We start from the raw sequence: 15807 nt of genomic DNA on the forward strand, positions 1-15807 counted from the left end.
CACATGCACTGTCCTGGCCTTGCCACTCGCTGCTGTGCAACCCTGAAGCCTCACTTTCCTTCTCTGAGCCTCTCGGTTCCTCATCTGTAAAGTGGGAACCCACAGAACTGAGCACTTACTATGTGCCAGGCCTGCTCTTGTGTGAATGAATCCACTGACTCTCCCTTGGGGAGGGGTGCTGCTGTCCCGTGTTACAGGTGAGGAGACTAAGACAAAGAGATGGTGAGGATCACGCAGGCCTTGGCTGATGGCTGCAGAACTCTCATCTCACGAGGAAGATGCCGAGCTCGGAGGTGACAGAGCTGCCCTAACTGTGGGAGGAGCTGCTCTCCAGTCATGCTCAGGTCGCGCTGTCTTTCTGGGCAAAGACTGAATGATGCCTCCCTTACACTGCAAGACTTCGGCTCACAGCAAAAAAGCACGGTGGCAGAAATGTGTGTGTACCCATGTGTACAGCAAACAGTTAATGGCCAAGTGCAACCTGGGAATGCTGTAAATGCTAAGGAAGGTCCCTTGAAATAGAACAGAAATCCTAAATAATAGAATTAAATAGACGAAACAGACTAGAAATAAGTTAGAACATAAAGGAACTAAATGAAGCAATCAATACTGTGGACAGGAGAGATTTCTAGAGAACTTTCTGTCCCCTGACAGAAAATGCACATTTCTCCCATACTTCCACAGACATTAAAAAAAAGAAGAAAAAAAAAACCACTGACATTGTAATTGGCCATAAAGACTTACATCTGGCCCTGGCTGGCATAGCTCAGTGGATTGAGCGTGGGCTGCAAACCAAAGGGTCGCTGGTTCGATTCCCAGTCAGGGCACATGCCTGGGTTGCAGGCCAGGTCCCAGTGGGGGCCACATGAGAGGGAACCACACAGTGATGTTTCTCTCTCTGTCTTTCTCCCTCCCTTCCCCTCTCTAAAAATAAATAAATAAAAATCTTTTTTAAAAAAGACTTACATCTGTTGAAAAAAATATCATAGATTTTTTTAGACTACTTTCTTCAATTCAAAGCCTTGTAAAATTAGAGCTGAGTACTGAAAGGGTAAAAAAAAAAAAAATCCCTGGACACCTAGAAGTGGAGGGAAACTCCTAAAAAGCCTCAGCGAGGGTCTCTCCCCCTGGGCACTATGGATACCAGGCCTGGGTCACTCTCTGTGGGGTGTTGAGTGGCATCTCTGGCCCCCACCCACTCAATGCCAGGAGCACCCCCAGTCCTGACAACCACAGATGTGTCCCCAGTCGTGGCCCAGTGTCCTCGGAATGCAGGACCACCCCCAGATGGCTGAGAGCCTCACTGCCTTGGAGCAAAGAGGACATTAAAAGGAAATCATTAACCATCCAATACAGAGCCAGCACAATAAGGAACTGCTTCATGTCAAAACACATAGGCCACTACAAAAGCAGTACTCAGAGGAAAATTCATAGCCTTAAGTGCTGCTTATTGAAGAGAGCAGAAAGGAACTTAAGTACTCAACCTATGCTGAAAAAAAGAAGTGAAGAAAACAAACAAGAAGTTAGAAAAAATATAACTGATGAGTTGAAGTGCATGAAACGAGAACAAAACATGATGGGAAAAGGGTGACTCAGTCCAAAAATAGTCCTTTGAAGAAACTGGCCAGTCATCCTCTTGTAAGTGCAGGCAAGAGTGAGGGCAGGGAGGGGAAAAGGAACCACAGATCACCAGTGAGGTACAATCCCCGGAATCACACAGGACCCGCACCGCTGTGAGTGAATCTGTGGTCCCCAGTACCTCAGTGCCTGAAGTTTTATTCCCATACCTCTGCTTCCAGGATTTTAGACTACATTTCCCAGCCTGCCTTGCTGCTGGGGGGCACATGACCATGCTTAGCTAAGGGAATGGGGCAGAAGTTGATCACAGGAACCAGGCAACCGGAAAGCATGGACAGAATGGACCGGATGATCACTCACCCCTCTTCCTCCTCCTTGGGGACTACTATTTCCACACTGCATGTGGGCTCCACCTGCACCGTGATCTGCTGCAGGTCCTCCTCCACGCGCGCCTCCTCCTGGGGCCTGGAGGCAACCGGATGCCATGCTCAATTTCCCTCCTCACCCCACCTCCACTTCCCAGGAACTCCTGCTGAGCTCCTCTGGGCATGTGCTGATTTCAGTCTGTGGTGTGTGGGGGGTGGGGTGCTGAGGTGTTGTCTCTGGGCACCACCTGAGCAGCACCCCATGCTGGCCCAGCTCAAGCATGGTCCTTCTGGCTGCCATGCCGACCCTGGGGGCTCTGAGGAGACAACTGACTGTCCACCTGGGGGTTCTGGGCCTCTGGTACCAGCGGGGGCATAAGGAGTGAGTGGCAACCTGGGTCTTGTCCCCGCTCCTGGGGTTTCTGGGCACTCGTCTGGGGCCTGAACGAGGAGTGGGGTGGCATAGGGGCCCAGAAGTTGAGGTCTCTGGTGTAGGTCACTGCCCTCCTGGCAGCTAGCAGACAGCTGAAGAGGGAGGTGTACGTTTATCCAAATGTGCTTTGTACCATGACTGTCTCTTCAACTGGCAGAAATTATCACTGCGAAAACTAATTCTGGAGAGCAACCTCCATTCGCCACAGTCACGTGACAAGAGCAAACAACGGAAACAACCCGAGTGCCCCAAGGGCAGGAAGAGAGCCCGCGAAGGCTCACGGCAGCAACCTGCATGTGGAAAGTGACGAAGTAAGGGGCGCGGGCGGAGGGCCAGAGCGTGTGTCAGAACAGAAGGGAAATACAGGCCTGAGTGCACATTCGCTGGCATATTCATAAAATGTCTCCAGAGACAAAAATCCCACCCTGGTGGGGGGGTTCCCAGGGAAGAGATGGGCATGGGACAGGGCTGGGCATTTCACGATGTTCCCTTCAGCTCTTAGAATAGAAAAGAGAAAGAAAGGATCAGCAGGTACAAGGGAGGGGGCCCCAGGTGGAAGAGAAATGCAATGTGACTTGAGATTCTGCGTGGTTCCAGGGCTTGAAGATTGGTCCTCACCATAAATCTACTCCCAGGAAAGAGGGGCCCTGGGAGGAACGCGGAGGGGATAGCTGTGCGGAAGGAAAGGGGAGGGGGAGAGGGAGGGCTCTGCTGGGAGGAGCTGGGGAGGCCGTGGGGACCACAGAGAAGACTGGGGAGGAGAGGGCTGGGGTCGCATCTTACCGGCCATCCTGTCCCGAGGACTGCGTGCGCCGCCTTCCGAGAGAACACAAACAGGTGGGCTGGGTGGAAGAAGTCCCGGAGGCCTTCCTTCCGTCTGCCCCGCCCCGCCCCACCCAGGCCCTGCCCTGGCCCCTGCTCTTGGGAATGCAGCCCCACCCGAGGCCCCTTCAGGGAGTTGCCCCCTTCTGCTCACCTGTACCTTGGCTGCTCTGAGGTCTCCGAGGGGGACCGCTCTGGGATGGAGAGGGACGTGGAAGACAGGGTCGTGGCGATAGATGCAGTGGTGGCCTCTTCAAAAGAAGGTGGGGTGCAGGGCAGGAGGTCGGGCCGACCTGCAGGGAGGAGGCAATGGGAGCCTGTGGGAGCCAGGCTCCCGGCTCTACTGGGGCTGCCACTCATCACCCACATTCTCCCAGCACAAGGGACTCCAGGAGCTTCCTGATGCTCTCAAACGAAAATCCAGACTACCTCCCAGAGGTCCTGCCCTGCCTGTCCTTGTCCCCTCCCTGCCCTCACCTCCTCCCTCTCTCCCCCTGGCTCACTCTGCTCCAGCCACATGGCTTCTTTGCTGTTCCTTCAACACCCCAAACAGTGCTGCCTGGGCACCCTAGATGCACAGCTTCTCTCTCCTTTATGCTATTCCCCCAGCCCCTCCCTGCCTGGCACCTGTGATCCGAGTTGCTCGAAGGAACTTCCAGAAGGTCAAGCCCAACCCGGCCGACCACTTCATCCTCTCTCTCTGCACACTAGCAATGGAGAGGAGGGTCTCCACCCCAAGTGGGGCTTTCTATGCTGTTCTCCCTGCAGCTCCTGCTGGGCCTAGAGTCGGCTGTTCCCCGCTCCCCAGGTGGCTGCACATCCCAGACTGAAGGTGGGGTGACTGTGACCCCGGCCCTCCCACCCAGGCTTGGCCCAGCTTCAGAGGTCCCCTTCTTCATACTACACTGATAATATCGCTCCCTACACCCCACACCCACTAATGCCCAGGGATGTCGTCTGTCCTCAGCAGTCCCCTGACTTCTCCCATCACAAATGCACCACTCCCACTGCCTGGTCACCTTCGTCCTCTAGCGTGGGGTAGCTGCGGGCCCCCCGCAGGTCATACTGTGCGTCCTCCCGCTCACTGGGGATTTGGCTGGCTGAGAAGGCAGCTGTGGGACCGAGGGGCTTGACTGCCAACAGGGCGCCACGGCCCTTCTTGGATGGCGACGACTTCAGGGCTGGGGAGGGAGAGTGGTTGGCATGCTTGGGGTGGCAACAAGGCAGGGCCCCACAGACCCCATCCTTCCTTTGCATAAGAGTGTGGTGGGCACCAAGGGGCCCACCACCTGCACACATGGCCCACGCCGCCCTAGCTCCAGCCTGTTCCTCAAGCCTGGGCAAGAACTAATGCTTTTCTCAGACAAAGCCCTGCCCTGCTGCCCACCTGGCTCTGTCTATCAGCAGAGATGGGACCTGTGCCGCCACCCCGGGCCCTCAGGAAACAGTGGCTGAATCAGCAGCTGCCGATGTTTACTGAGCCGGATGGGGCCTCATCCCTTTTGTGGCAGCCCACTATAGCTGGCGCCCAATGGTCAAACAAGGAAATGGAAGGCCTTGGGGAATGCAGGGCTCAGCGCCAGCAGCTCAGATCCCAGCCATGCTGCACAGCCCGGGGAACAGAGCTCAGCTTTTCTCTGCCCCAGCACCCTCGTCTGCAAACAACAAGGTCAAGTGAGGCAGGTGAACCCTGTGACACCCTGCGTACCAGGCCTGGCCTGTCAGCACCTGCCACCACCCTCTCTTTGGTTCCCATGCGACCTCTGCCCCCAGAGTGGCCAGCACAGCTCCTGGCACACACTAGGTGCTCAATGTTTTCCATGCGCCACCATCCAGCCCCCAGTGGTCAGCAAAGTCCTCTGGACTGCAGTGGGAATAGCAACCTAAGAAGGTTCCAGGAAGTGGTGTACTGCTAAAGGTAACAAGCATCTCTCTGGAGACAAAGCTGGGTTTGTGGTGTTTGCTGATTTCCATGCTGTCAATGTTCCCATCAGTTGGTTTCGAGCTACTGACTACATGTCACAGGATGTGGAACTGCCGTGGCTCTGTAAGCCAGCTCCGGGTGACTGGGGCCAGCTAGCAGCCCACGGAGGCCTGGTCCGGGGTGGGAGAGCACCCCACAGGGTTCAAGACCTGAGGAGCAGGGCACACACAGACACTTACTGAGTCCCTACTATACTAGATAACACAGCCTTAAGCTGGACACTGGGGGCACAGTGACAAAGGCCAACAAGTACCTTATATTTTGGAGGAGGGGGCCTGGGGACCAAACAGACATACAGACATGTTGGGAAGAAGATTCTTTCAGGTGGCACGTGGGATCCCAGCCTGGGGTGTGCACTGGGTCTGGGACTCTGGAGGCCAGTACACATCAGGGACCTCCCGAGACCACCACTAGAGCAAGGGCCACTATCGTGCACCCCACGCCCCCCCGACACGTCTGGTCAGGCGATAACTATGTCAGGGCCCGGCAAAGCCCACGTCCTTGGAGACAGAGTGAGGCTGTGGGCAGCCCTGCTGGTTGCTGGAGCTAGGCCAAGCCCACCCATCTCGTGTGAAGCACACGTCACTCTCATAGCTTCTGTCTAGTAGGGAGCGGAGGTCCATGCCCTCCACTGGCTTGAGGTCACACAGGCAGGACGAAACAAAGCCAGGACTCAGATTTGGATGTGGCACCAGGCCCTGTGCTGTCCTGCGTGGCACGGCTGCCCGACTATCCTGTGCGTGGGACCAAGGCCCTGGCTGAGGCCCAAGGCGGACCAAGCGACGGGACGAGGCGTGCTAGTTTACCCTGCTGGAGGCCGCCCGCCCCCTCTCCACACCCCAGGTCCCTCCTGCCCAAAAGGCCAGGGCAACTCACAGGAGTTCTTCCGAAAAACCGTGTTGCTCATGAACTTGAAGAAACGCTCGGCATAGAAGCTCGGCCGGTGGACAGAGACGGTGTCCTGGGAAGAAATGTGCAGGCCCAAGGGCAAGCAGGGGCATGAGCCTGAGGGCTCCGTGTCCCAGAGGAGGGCCCAGGACAGGCCACTGTGGGGGTGCAGTGCTGCCTCCTCTGTAGAGGGGGAGATGGGGTCACAGCACGGGGCTTCGTGGAGGGGACCCAGGGATCAGGGAACAGTGGCAGGGAGACTGTTACATTATAACCAAGTTTAGCTTTTTGAGCCATGTGCATAAAATAACAATTCGAAGAAGCAAGCAAATAAATACCAAAAAAAGGAACCAGAGGGGTCCTTTAAAGCAGGGCTGGCAGAGCTCAGCCCAACGCCTGTTGTGCAGGTCAAGTTTTACATGCCCGCTCCAAGGGCAGAGCCAGGCAACTGTGACAAGGGAAGGCTGGCGTTCCTCTGTGCCAGGCTGACCCAGCTGTCCTAGCATGCACCGCCCCTCCCAGAGGTCACTTCCTTATGTGAGCAGCAAGGGGGATGGGAGGCTGCTGTGCTGACCAGGATTTACACAAGGCAGGGAGCCAGCACACACTAGGTGCTCAGTAAACATTGGGCCCTAAAGCAGAGACTCCTTGCTGCTCCCCAGGGTCCAGTCCCCCTGCCTTCCACAGCAGTCTCCCCCTTGGCACTGAGGCCCCTGGGGCTGGGTCACTCTCTGGGGGCTGGGGCCGTCTGGGGGGTTGAGCAGCATCCCTGGCCCCCACCCAGTCCAGTGTTCTTCCCCTGTAGTAACAGAACAGAACCTGTCTAGACACATGGCCTCCTAGAATAAAAACTACATTTCCCATCCTCCCTGTGCCGAGCGTGGCCACGTGACCATGGCAGAGGGTGAGCCAGCCAAAACAGGGAGTCTCTCAGCCCTTAGAGGGAAGGGCACACCCTCCCCTGGCTGCTCCCCAGCACCTCCTTCTGGCTGGAGTGTGACTTGGGACCAGCTGCTAGGCCAGGGGCCGAGGGTAGGGCCCGGGAGTGTGTGGCAACAAACAGAAGGAATCTGGGTCCTTTTGCTCACAGCTGGATGGTTACTTTGACCAAGATCTGGGGTCCCCTTGGGCAGACACGAATCTTTTTTTTTTTTAAGATTTTATTTATCTTTAGAAGGAAAAGGAAGGAGAAAGGGAGAGAAACATCAATGTATGGTTGCCTTCATGTGTCCCCTGCTGGGAACTGGCCTACAGGGAACCGGCCTGCAACCCAGGCATGTGCCCTGACTGGGAATCGAACCGCAACTGTCTGGTTCGCAGGCCCGCACTCAGTCCACTGAGCTACACCAGCCAGGGCTGGGCAGACACAAATCTTATTCTGGGGTTACAGCCAGCTGGCCTTGATGGCTCTCCTGCCCAGTGTGGGTTGGTAACACCACAAATCAGCCTCCACTGGACAGCTACTCCAGGAAAGGGCAACGTAGCTCTTTTTAGCACCTGTGCCTGGCCCAGGGAGATGGCCACTGCGTTTGTGAAACGATAAATGGGATGAATGAATGAGTGAATGATGCTCACCCCATCATGGACAAGAGCCTTCCAGGTATGTTCCAGCTTCTTAATGAACCTGCAGAGGAAAAGCATGCAGAACGTCAGCCAAATCTTCAGGCCCAGGAGTTCTCTACCAGGGCGATCCTGTCCCCAGGAGACACCAGGCAATGTTTGGGGACATTCGTGGTCATCATGACTACAGGTGCTCCCGGAATTGAGCAGGTGAAGAAGCTCTAGTTTAGAGAAAGTGAGGCTGCCTGCTGCATCAGCCGGAGGCCACCTACCCTCTCTCCTGTCTTCCCTCCTTGTGCCCTGCTCCGCCTGCTGGCAGCTCCCACTACCCCTGATGTGGAGGAGGAAGTGAAAAGGCCGAGGTGCTTGGCCCTCTGTGGCGGAGAGGCAGCTAGCGCCTCCTAGAGCCTGCCTTTCCTCTCTCCTCCTGGCCTAGGCTGAACCTGGCTCCTCTCTGCCAGAGTCAGTGCCGTGTGCAGTGGCCCCCAACCAGGACCCCGCAATACACCTGGGCTGGGGACAAGGTCGTCTCCCCCAGGTAGCTTTCCTGGACTCCTCTCCTCTGTGGTGGGGAAGAATCCCTCCTCTGGCACACACACCCTTAAGACCCCCCCCCCCCCCCCCCCCCCGCTGCTGTCATGTACGGCCTCCTCTCAGCCCTGCCTGGGCCGAGGAAGAAACCATGGCTAGCTGCTCTGAAAGGTGCCTAACCCTGCCCCAAACAGAGGGACCTGCAGGGCCCAGGTAAGCCCTCTGGTGGGGAAAAACACGGCATGAAAAGTTGACGGGCAGGTGCCGATTTTTTACACAGTAAGTCTATACTTACGGGTTCTGAGACTTGAACAGAAATATTGTATAACAAAATCAGCTTTACTGTAGTCTGACATAAGCAAGAGTTACATTCCTAGGCATCTCAGCAACGTTATAATGCAATAATTGTTCAAGGGCCTGCTGTATTTAACAAAGAGAAATGTGCAAAGAAGAGAAACCTCACGCCAGGTGAGTTTCCGGGAGTGGTGTGGACAGGAAACATGGGCTGCCGCTTCTACAACCTGTCACGTTTAGATCACGTATACTCGGCATACATTGTTCTTACAATAAAAACCTAGTAACAGCCCTGGCTGGTGTGGTTCAGTGGACTGAGTGCCAGCCTGAGAACCAGAGGGTCACGGGTTTGATCCCCAGTCAGGGCACATGACTGGGTTATGGGTCAGATCCCCAGTAGGGGGCATATGAGAGGCAACCACACATTGATGTTTCTCTCCCTCTTTCTCCCTCCTTTCCCCTCTCACTAAAAATAAATAAAAATTTTAAAAATCTAATGACAATTTTAAAGTGTCCACTGCAGAAAACTCGCAGAGAACAAGGCATGAACAATGGAGTTGCCTGGAAACCCCAACGTTAGCTCCGAGTAAAGCCTGGGCGTCTGCTCCTTCAGGGTTTGCCACGGCCACGCTGGAAACCACAGGACGTGTGGCACCGGCCGCACGTATTTCTTCACGTTGTGGGAACTTCCCAGAGATGTCACTCTTTACAGCGATGAGGCATCTCTGTCTTGCTCTCATTAGCCCAGAACTTGACACACTACCTGCTCAACAGGCAGGGCCGGGTGGGAGGCCAGCTGGCAGCACCCTGCTCACCCCCCATGCCTGGAGCCAGCCTTGACCTGTCTCCAACATCACTGGGTGCCTGGGATGAATCTAGATTCTGCGGGTGTTATTCCCTGGGTTGGGGACCGAATGCTTGGGAGGGCAGCCCAGCAGGAGCCTCCCTGAGAAGGCTGAGAGAGACCTGCAAGCAGACAGAGCCCGGCTTCCCTGGGCAAGTGCGTCTGCGGGGGCGAGGGACCCACCTGTAGGACTGCAGGATGTCGATGATCCCGATGTGCAGAAGCAGACGCTCCCCTCGGCCATTCACAGCTGGGATCCCACCCATTCTGTAGAGAGGAGAGTCCAGAGCACCATCACCCACACAGCCAGGCAGGGGACTGGGGTCTGGCCCACCCAGCTGGGGGCCGAGCCCGGTCTGGGACATTGGAGGAGACAAGGATGGAGGGAGAGAGGAGCAGACAGGACTCAGGGAGCCTGGGGCTCAAGAATCCACATGCCCCCTGCAGGTGGCAGCTTGGCTGGACCTTCAGAGCGGGTCCCAGCATGGGAGGGAGCAGCTTTTCCAGCTAGCTCACAAATTCAACGCTGGAGGCCCAAGAAGTTGAGGGGCCCTGGAGCACACACATGCACACGTGCACAAATATGAAGACACACGCACACTCAGCACACTCACATGCACTCGTGCAACTCGCACACATATGCGCACATACAATTGTGTACACCGGTATACTCACAGCACACACCCATACTTGCACACACATGCACACACATACTCCCAGGCAGGGCCATGAGGCCTCATGGGTACAATCTGGGGAGTTAATTACCTCACACAGCCCCAGCCTGCACATGCCCAGCCCAGCTGGTTAATGAGGTTACACGATGCAGCAACTGTCCCGAAGCCACTGTGACCCCAAACCCATGAATCCCAGGCCCTGCGTACTGCACTCCATGCACTGCTGAGCTCACCTGCGTGCCCTGTCATCCCCCGCCAGGCCCTGTGCAGATCCTACAAATATGCCAGGACGGTCTGAGGTCAGAGTCTGCTGCACAGGGCCTTTGCACATGCCGCCCCCTCCCATCTTGCTCTAGTCGTAGCCCTGCGCCTGGTTCTTCCTCTGCCTCCTGCGTCTGGGGGCCTAGTGCAGTGCCTGGGCTGGGGTCAAGTCTGGGCCCCATGACCAGCTAGCTGGCTGTGCACATAGGACTCCTGACCTCTGAGCCTCTTTCCAGATGAAAATGGGAGGATGACACCTTTCTCCTCCAGGGCCCCCGTTAAGACAGAACAGGCCAACGTAAATGGAGTCCAGCTGGTTCTCAGCATGGCCAGTGCATGGTGACGAGGGGCAATCTCGACCTATCTGTAGAAGCAGTTCTCACCCAGGAGGACTCTGCCCCTGAGGGACACTGGGACATGTCTGGGGACATCTGTGGCTGTCACGATTGGGGGTGTTCCTAGCATCAAGTGGGTAGGGGCCAGGGATGCTGCTCAGCACCCCAGAATGCCCCCCACAGAGAATAAGGCCCCAGTGTTCCCAGTGCTGAGGGAGGGGCACATGCCCTCAGTCTGTCTCCCTGGTCAAACCCTGCACCCCGCGCCACCCCCCACCCCCAGGAGGACCAGGTTGGGAAGCCAAGGCTCAGTAAGTGCAGTCAGGGGCGTGCTCCTCTCTCTGACCTCGTCATTTGGCATGGCCGCCATTCACCTTTGAGAGAGCCACACTCTCAATCCCACCCCTTGGCGGGTTCTGGGTTAGATATCTTGCTGTAAAGGGCTCCCTCACCCCAGCCACCTCTGTCTCCTGTGCCGCCTTTCGACTCCTGTCCAGTTGCGCTTCCTGCACTGCAGCCTGGCGGGAGGGAGAGGACCTCTGTTTCCCAGGTGGCTGGCCAACGCCTCTACCCACCGACTGATCACTCTGATCACTGACTGTGCACCATCCGCACGACCTTCATGAGGCCCGGTGCGCAGACACTGCTGTCCCTGGGACAAATCAGAAACCGGCCACATACGGGTTTCTGGCTTCGTTTGCTTTATCATCGCTTGCCTTCCACGCCAACTCCCCCTGCGCACGTGCACGCCTGGCAAGAGGGTGTGGGCAGAAACAACTGCTGTGGGCAGAAGCCCTGGCAGCCCCACCAGCCCCAGCACCTACGTGTCATCTGTCTCAATGGCCTCCCCACACGCGGCGCCGCCCTGGATGGATTCCATGGCTGTGGAGTAAAGCGCCTTCTGGCCCAGCGGCCGCTTCTCGTCCGCCGTGCTCTGGGCACCCTCGGCCTGCCGCTCCCGCTCCTGCTGGTCGATGTTATGCACGCCCAGGAGCAGGCTGTAGTCCATGATCTTGAAGCTCTCTAGCACCTGCCCAGTGTGTGTAGGGCAGGGGGTCAGGAAGATGCAAGCCCTGTTCCTATTTCCCCGCCCTTAAACTTGGTGGTGACCCCAAGCTGCACACTCTGTCCCTATGTCCATTCAGTCCCCACAGCCATGCGGGGAGACCCCATTTAACAGATGAGGAGACTGAGGGGTGAAAGGCCAGGCTGTGCGGCAGGTAGATGGGGGCAGAACTGGGACCGGCTCTTACAGGGTGGCCTGGAGTACGGTGTGTCACTCTAGGCCAAGCTGCCTCTTGGGGACAGGACAGGTTTCCTCCCCCAAGACAGAGCAGCTGGCTCTGCACTCCTACTTCCCTGGCACCAGCGGAGGAGCCTGGGTGCCCCATGGTGGAGCCCAGGCCCAAGACCACCTGGGTTCCAGGGATGAGCTCCCAGAAGCCGAAAGGCCCTGAGACGTGTAAGCAGTTTTCTGGTGACACTGTGTCAAGTTTTCCAAGGAGTCTGAGAGCTGAGGACAGTGGACTGAAGGGCCAGAGACCCACACAAGCCCAGCAGGTTGGGGACCCAGTGCAGGGACACCCCTGGCCAGGCCTCTGCTTCCTCATCTCTAGAGAGGAGAGTGGCCCGACCTTCCAGGCTGCAGGGGCCAGTGAAGAGCCTGGTGAAGCGCTTCGCCGCTAAACTCACCTAACCATGGAAGAGGGCCGCACGGAGCTGGCGTGCGCTGTGAGGGGGGGCAGCGGGCTCGGAACCTGAGGCACCCTTTAAGTTCAGGGCCACGAGAGTGCTGGGCTGCCTCCGCGGGTCTGGGCTCTACAGCAGGAGCACAGCCGCCACAGGACACAGGGACAAGGGAGCAGGAGGGAACCCAGGGCCGGGCTGCACTAGCTTTCACCAGTGCCCCAGTTCGAGGGGAAAACTGAGGCTCGGAGAGGGGAGCGCCCCCAGCAGCCCAGCCCTTAACTGGCTGCACTCGCCCCTCTGTGCAGTGGGGCTGGCGCCAGAGGCTCACCAGACAGTCCCGCTGCAGCGTCTTGACGAGCGCAGAGAAGGTGTCGGCGTCGAGCAGGAGCCCCTCCGGCATGTCCTGGATGAAGTCCAAGTCCTTGTAGGTGGGGCTGCTCTTTTCCCGTTCTTTCTTGCTAGCCCGCCGCTTGTATGTGGAGCCCTTGAGGTCGAACTTGAGGTGCATCTTGACCATGCGTGGCAGGATGTTGTTCATGACCACCACACGGATGTTCTTGCCTCCCGACTGCACGCAGTACAGCCCGTAGAACTTGGGCAGCAGCGTCCGCGGGTTCTGGTTGAGGTTCTGGGGGGGAGCAGGGAGCAGGTCAGCGGGCAGCAGCCAGAGCGCCAGGCCGTGCCTGAGAGCCATCCCCACACCCTCTGGCCTTGAATGCAGCCACTCAGATCTCAGGCCAGAGGCCTCCTCCACAGGAGGGTCCCCCAACCGTCCCCTCCCCAGCACCCCACTGGACACCAGCTCAATCCTGATTCTCCAGGAGGTTCTATCTCTACAGAGCCAGGCCCAGAGTCGTGGCCTTTCTATAAAGAACTCTGTGGGACACTCCCGAGGTGTCTGGGTCCAACTCCTGCCACATCAGACCAGATGTCCCTCTTCTCCAGCCCACCCTGGGGGGACATGTGGGGAAAGGCCTCCGGGCATGTCCAGGGCAGGGGTTGGCAAACTCCAGCCTAAGCACCAACTCCTTCCAGCTGCTTGTTCTCACACTAAGAATGGTTTCATGTTGAGGAAGTTAAAAAAAACAAAACAAGAAAAATAGCATGTGTGACACGTGAAAATGTCAACAAATTCACGTTTCAGTGCCCACAGATGAAGCTTGGCTGGCCCCTGGCCCACCCGGCCCCAGTGCCATCTGCGCATCCGCTACAGTGGCGGGGCTGAGCTGCGAGGACAGCCTGTCCCCTTGGAGCTGACTGGCTCTGTACAGGAAGTCTGCTGACCCCTGATCCCGGGGAGCTAGGTCCTCCCGCGATCACACACAGTGGATGAGGAGCACTCTAAGCGGAGACGGCCACAACCTGGGCAGGGCACCCAGAGGGGCCCAACCCCACGCCCACCAGGTTGGGCCCCTTGAGGTAGACGGAGCTCAGGTGGGGCAGCTGAGTATAAAGACCCCCACTCCCACCCCTGCCCGGGGGCCTGATGTGCCCTTTTGAGTCCTGAGTCACATCAGAATGGGGGTGCCCGAGCAGCCGGTCCTTTCTGAGGTGCCAGCTGGTAGTCTAGTCCCTCTTCTCCTGTGCCTCTGAGTCACCAAGTGCCGAGATACTCAGCCCATAAGCCACGATTTCTAGACCCATGACTAAGGGACGTCAGCGGGGTGGAGGGTGGCGAGCCAGGGCCTAAACAGCGATTCCTGCTACAAGTGTGGGGGCACCACCCAGAGAGGACTGTGGGGTGAGGCCCCATGGTCAAGGGAAGACTTCTCATGGCCATCTGGCGGGGGGGGGGTGCCCCAGGAATCTTGGGGACTTGTCTGCCGGGCCCTGAAGCCTGTGCTCCTGCATGTCTGTGGAAAGCAGCAGAGCGAAATGTGCTGGGAGCAGGAGGGCCATGAGGATGGGGGGGTAGACGGGGGCTGGAGAGAAGCCCAGGACACTGCCCCCACCTCTGGTACATTCCAGGAACCCGTGACCCCTACCATGTAGTAGCCGGGCAGCAGCTTCTGCAGGAACTCTGCCTCCTTGTGCATCACGGTCTTGATGATGAACTCATCATCGCTGGTGACGTAGAAGAGGGAGCCGCTGGCGCCGGGGTTGGAGAGCTCGATCAGTGGCTCGTTGCACAGCGAGTACTGGAAGGGGGTGGTGAGTGGGTTGGGCAGGTCCCATCTGTGATGAGCTCACAGGAGACGGCAACGTCTGCTTTGCTGGCAGGCTGTCCCCCTCCCTCCCGTGTGGAAGGAGAGGAGGCCCCAACCTACAGTCGGCAAGGAACTGAGTCTGCCAACGACAACGGGAGCTTGGGTTTGGGCCCTTCCCCAGTCTAGTCTTATGTGAGCCCCTGGCTGCTGCCTGCCTCTTGATTACAACCCTGAGTAAAGAACCTGGCTAAACTATACCCAGTTCTTTTTAAGTATTTTTAAAAAGATCTTATTTATCTATTTATTTTTAGAGAGAGGGGCAGGGAGGGAGGAGAGGTAGAGAAACATCATTGGTTGCCTCTGATACACACCCTGACCAGGACTGCACCCATAACACAGGCGTGTGCCCTGCTGGGAATCAAACCAGAGACCTTTCGCATTGTGGGACGACACCCAACCCACTGAGCCAGTCAGGGCTGACCCAATTCTTGCTCCACAGAGACTGCGAGGTTATAGCCAGGTGGTGTTTGAGCCCGTGAGTCTGTGCTAACTTGTTATAAAGCAACAACCGACTAACACAATTACCAAGTAATCATCTGGCCGGATCCCAAAGAGTTCCCGGAAGTAGCGGAAGGCGACAGGTGCATAAGTTTTGAACCTGAAGTCCTGGAAGTGGTGGGCGGGAGTGAGGTTGCTGCCTTCGCTGTGGAGGAAGGAGGGAGGAAAGCCTGTAACAGATGCTGCCTCTTCACGCTGAGCTCTGCAGCCTTCCCTGAGTGGCTGATTCGCAAGGCAACTTGAGATTCCTAATGGGACCAAAGGCTGTGGCTCCCAGTAGCCACTCTCCCTTCCTTCATTAGCAACAGAGTCCACAATGTTGGCTGAGCACATGACCACCTGGAGTAAGACCTCTGCCCAGCCTCTCTTGCAGCTAGGTGTGGTCAAGTGATTGTACCCGACCAGTGAGCTGTGAGTGGAGCAGAAACAACATGTGTCATTTCCTGGTCGTGCCCCAAAGGAGAAGGGAACGGACTCCCCTTCCCCTTCTCCTCCCTGCTACTGACATGCAGGCGTAATGGCAGGAGCCTGGGCAGCCTGGGACTATTGTTAGAACAGATGCACAGTGAGGGCAGTGGAGCAACCAGAAGGAACCCGGGGCCCCGGGATCAGCCCAGGACTGCCTACCAGCTTCTCTGTGTGAGAGAAAGAGAGAAGAACAAACTTCTATCTCTTTTCCCCCTATTTTCTTTAAACTCACTATTACACTGGCTCTCTCTGATTCAGCAGCACATTAATATCCTAACAGACCCCGAGTCAGGCCTCAAAGTCATGTAGATACCAGCAGAGGCCTGCGCTGTTTGCCGCAGAGAAGGGAAGGCTGTCCTGCATGACAGTGGTGCGT

The 15807-nt window shown here is 57.1% G+C and overlaps 1 protein-coding gene across 14 annotated transcripts in view; it reads right to left on the bottom strand.

Moving 5' to 3' along the window:
* The window catches only part of PIP5K1C (phosphatidylinositol-4-phosphate 5-kinase type 1 gamma), a 52988-nt gene that overhangs the window by 7550 nt on the left and 29631 nt on the right, over nucleotides 1–15807 (bottom strand). For 9 of the 14 annotated variants that reach the window (XR_005085234.2, XM_037165151.2, XM_037165148.2 and 6 more), the window contains exons 5-15: nucleotides 14991–15108; nucleotides 14244–14396; nucleotides 12587–12886; nucleotides 11394–11599; nucleotides 9483–9566; nucleotides 7646–7694; nucleotides 6059–6143; nucleotides 4218–4379; nucleotides 3353–3515; nucleotides 3160–3192; nucleotides 1939–2043 (exon numbers count right to left, since the gene is read on the bottom strand). Coding sequence is in view for 13 of the 14 variants with exons in the window: in XM_037165151.2 (XP_037021046.1) it covers nucleotides 1939–2043; nucleotides 3160–3192; nucleotides 3353–3515; nucleotides 4218–4379; nucleotides 6059–6143; nucleotides 7646–7694; nucleotides 9483–9566; nucleotides 11394–11599; nucleotides 12587–12886; nucleotides 14244–14396; nucleotides 14991–15108 (1458 nt within the window). In the remaining variant the exon portion in view is untranslated. The remainder of the gene's footprint in view (nucleotides 1–1938; nucleotides 2044–3159; nucleotides 3193–3352; nucleotides 3516–4217; nucleotides 4380–6058; nucleotides 6144–7645; nucleotides 7695–9482; nucleotides 9567–11393; nucleotides 11600–12586; nucleotides 12887–14243; nucleotides 14397–14990; nucleotides 15109–15807) is intronic. The other 5 variants (XM_037165149.2, XM_037165147.2, XM_037165144.2 and 2 more) reach the window with 2 other exon arrangements.

This window comes from Artibeus jamaicensis, unplaced genomic scaffold (genome assembly GCF_021234435.1).
Source record: "Artibeus jamaicensis isolate MK-2021 breed Jamaican fruit bat unplaced genomic scaffold, CSHL_Jam_final scaffold_537, whole genome shotgun sequence".
In the NCBI taxonomy this organism is placed as follows: Eukaryota; Metazoa; Chordata; class Mammalia; order Chiroptera; family Phyllostomidae; genus Artibeus; species Artibeus jamaicensis.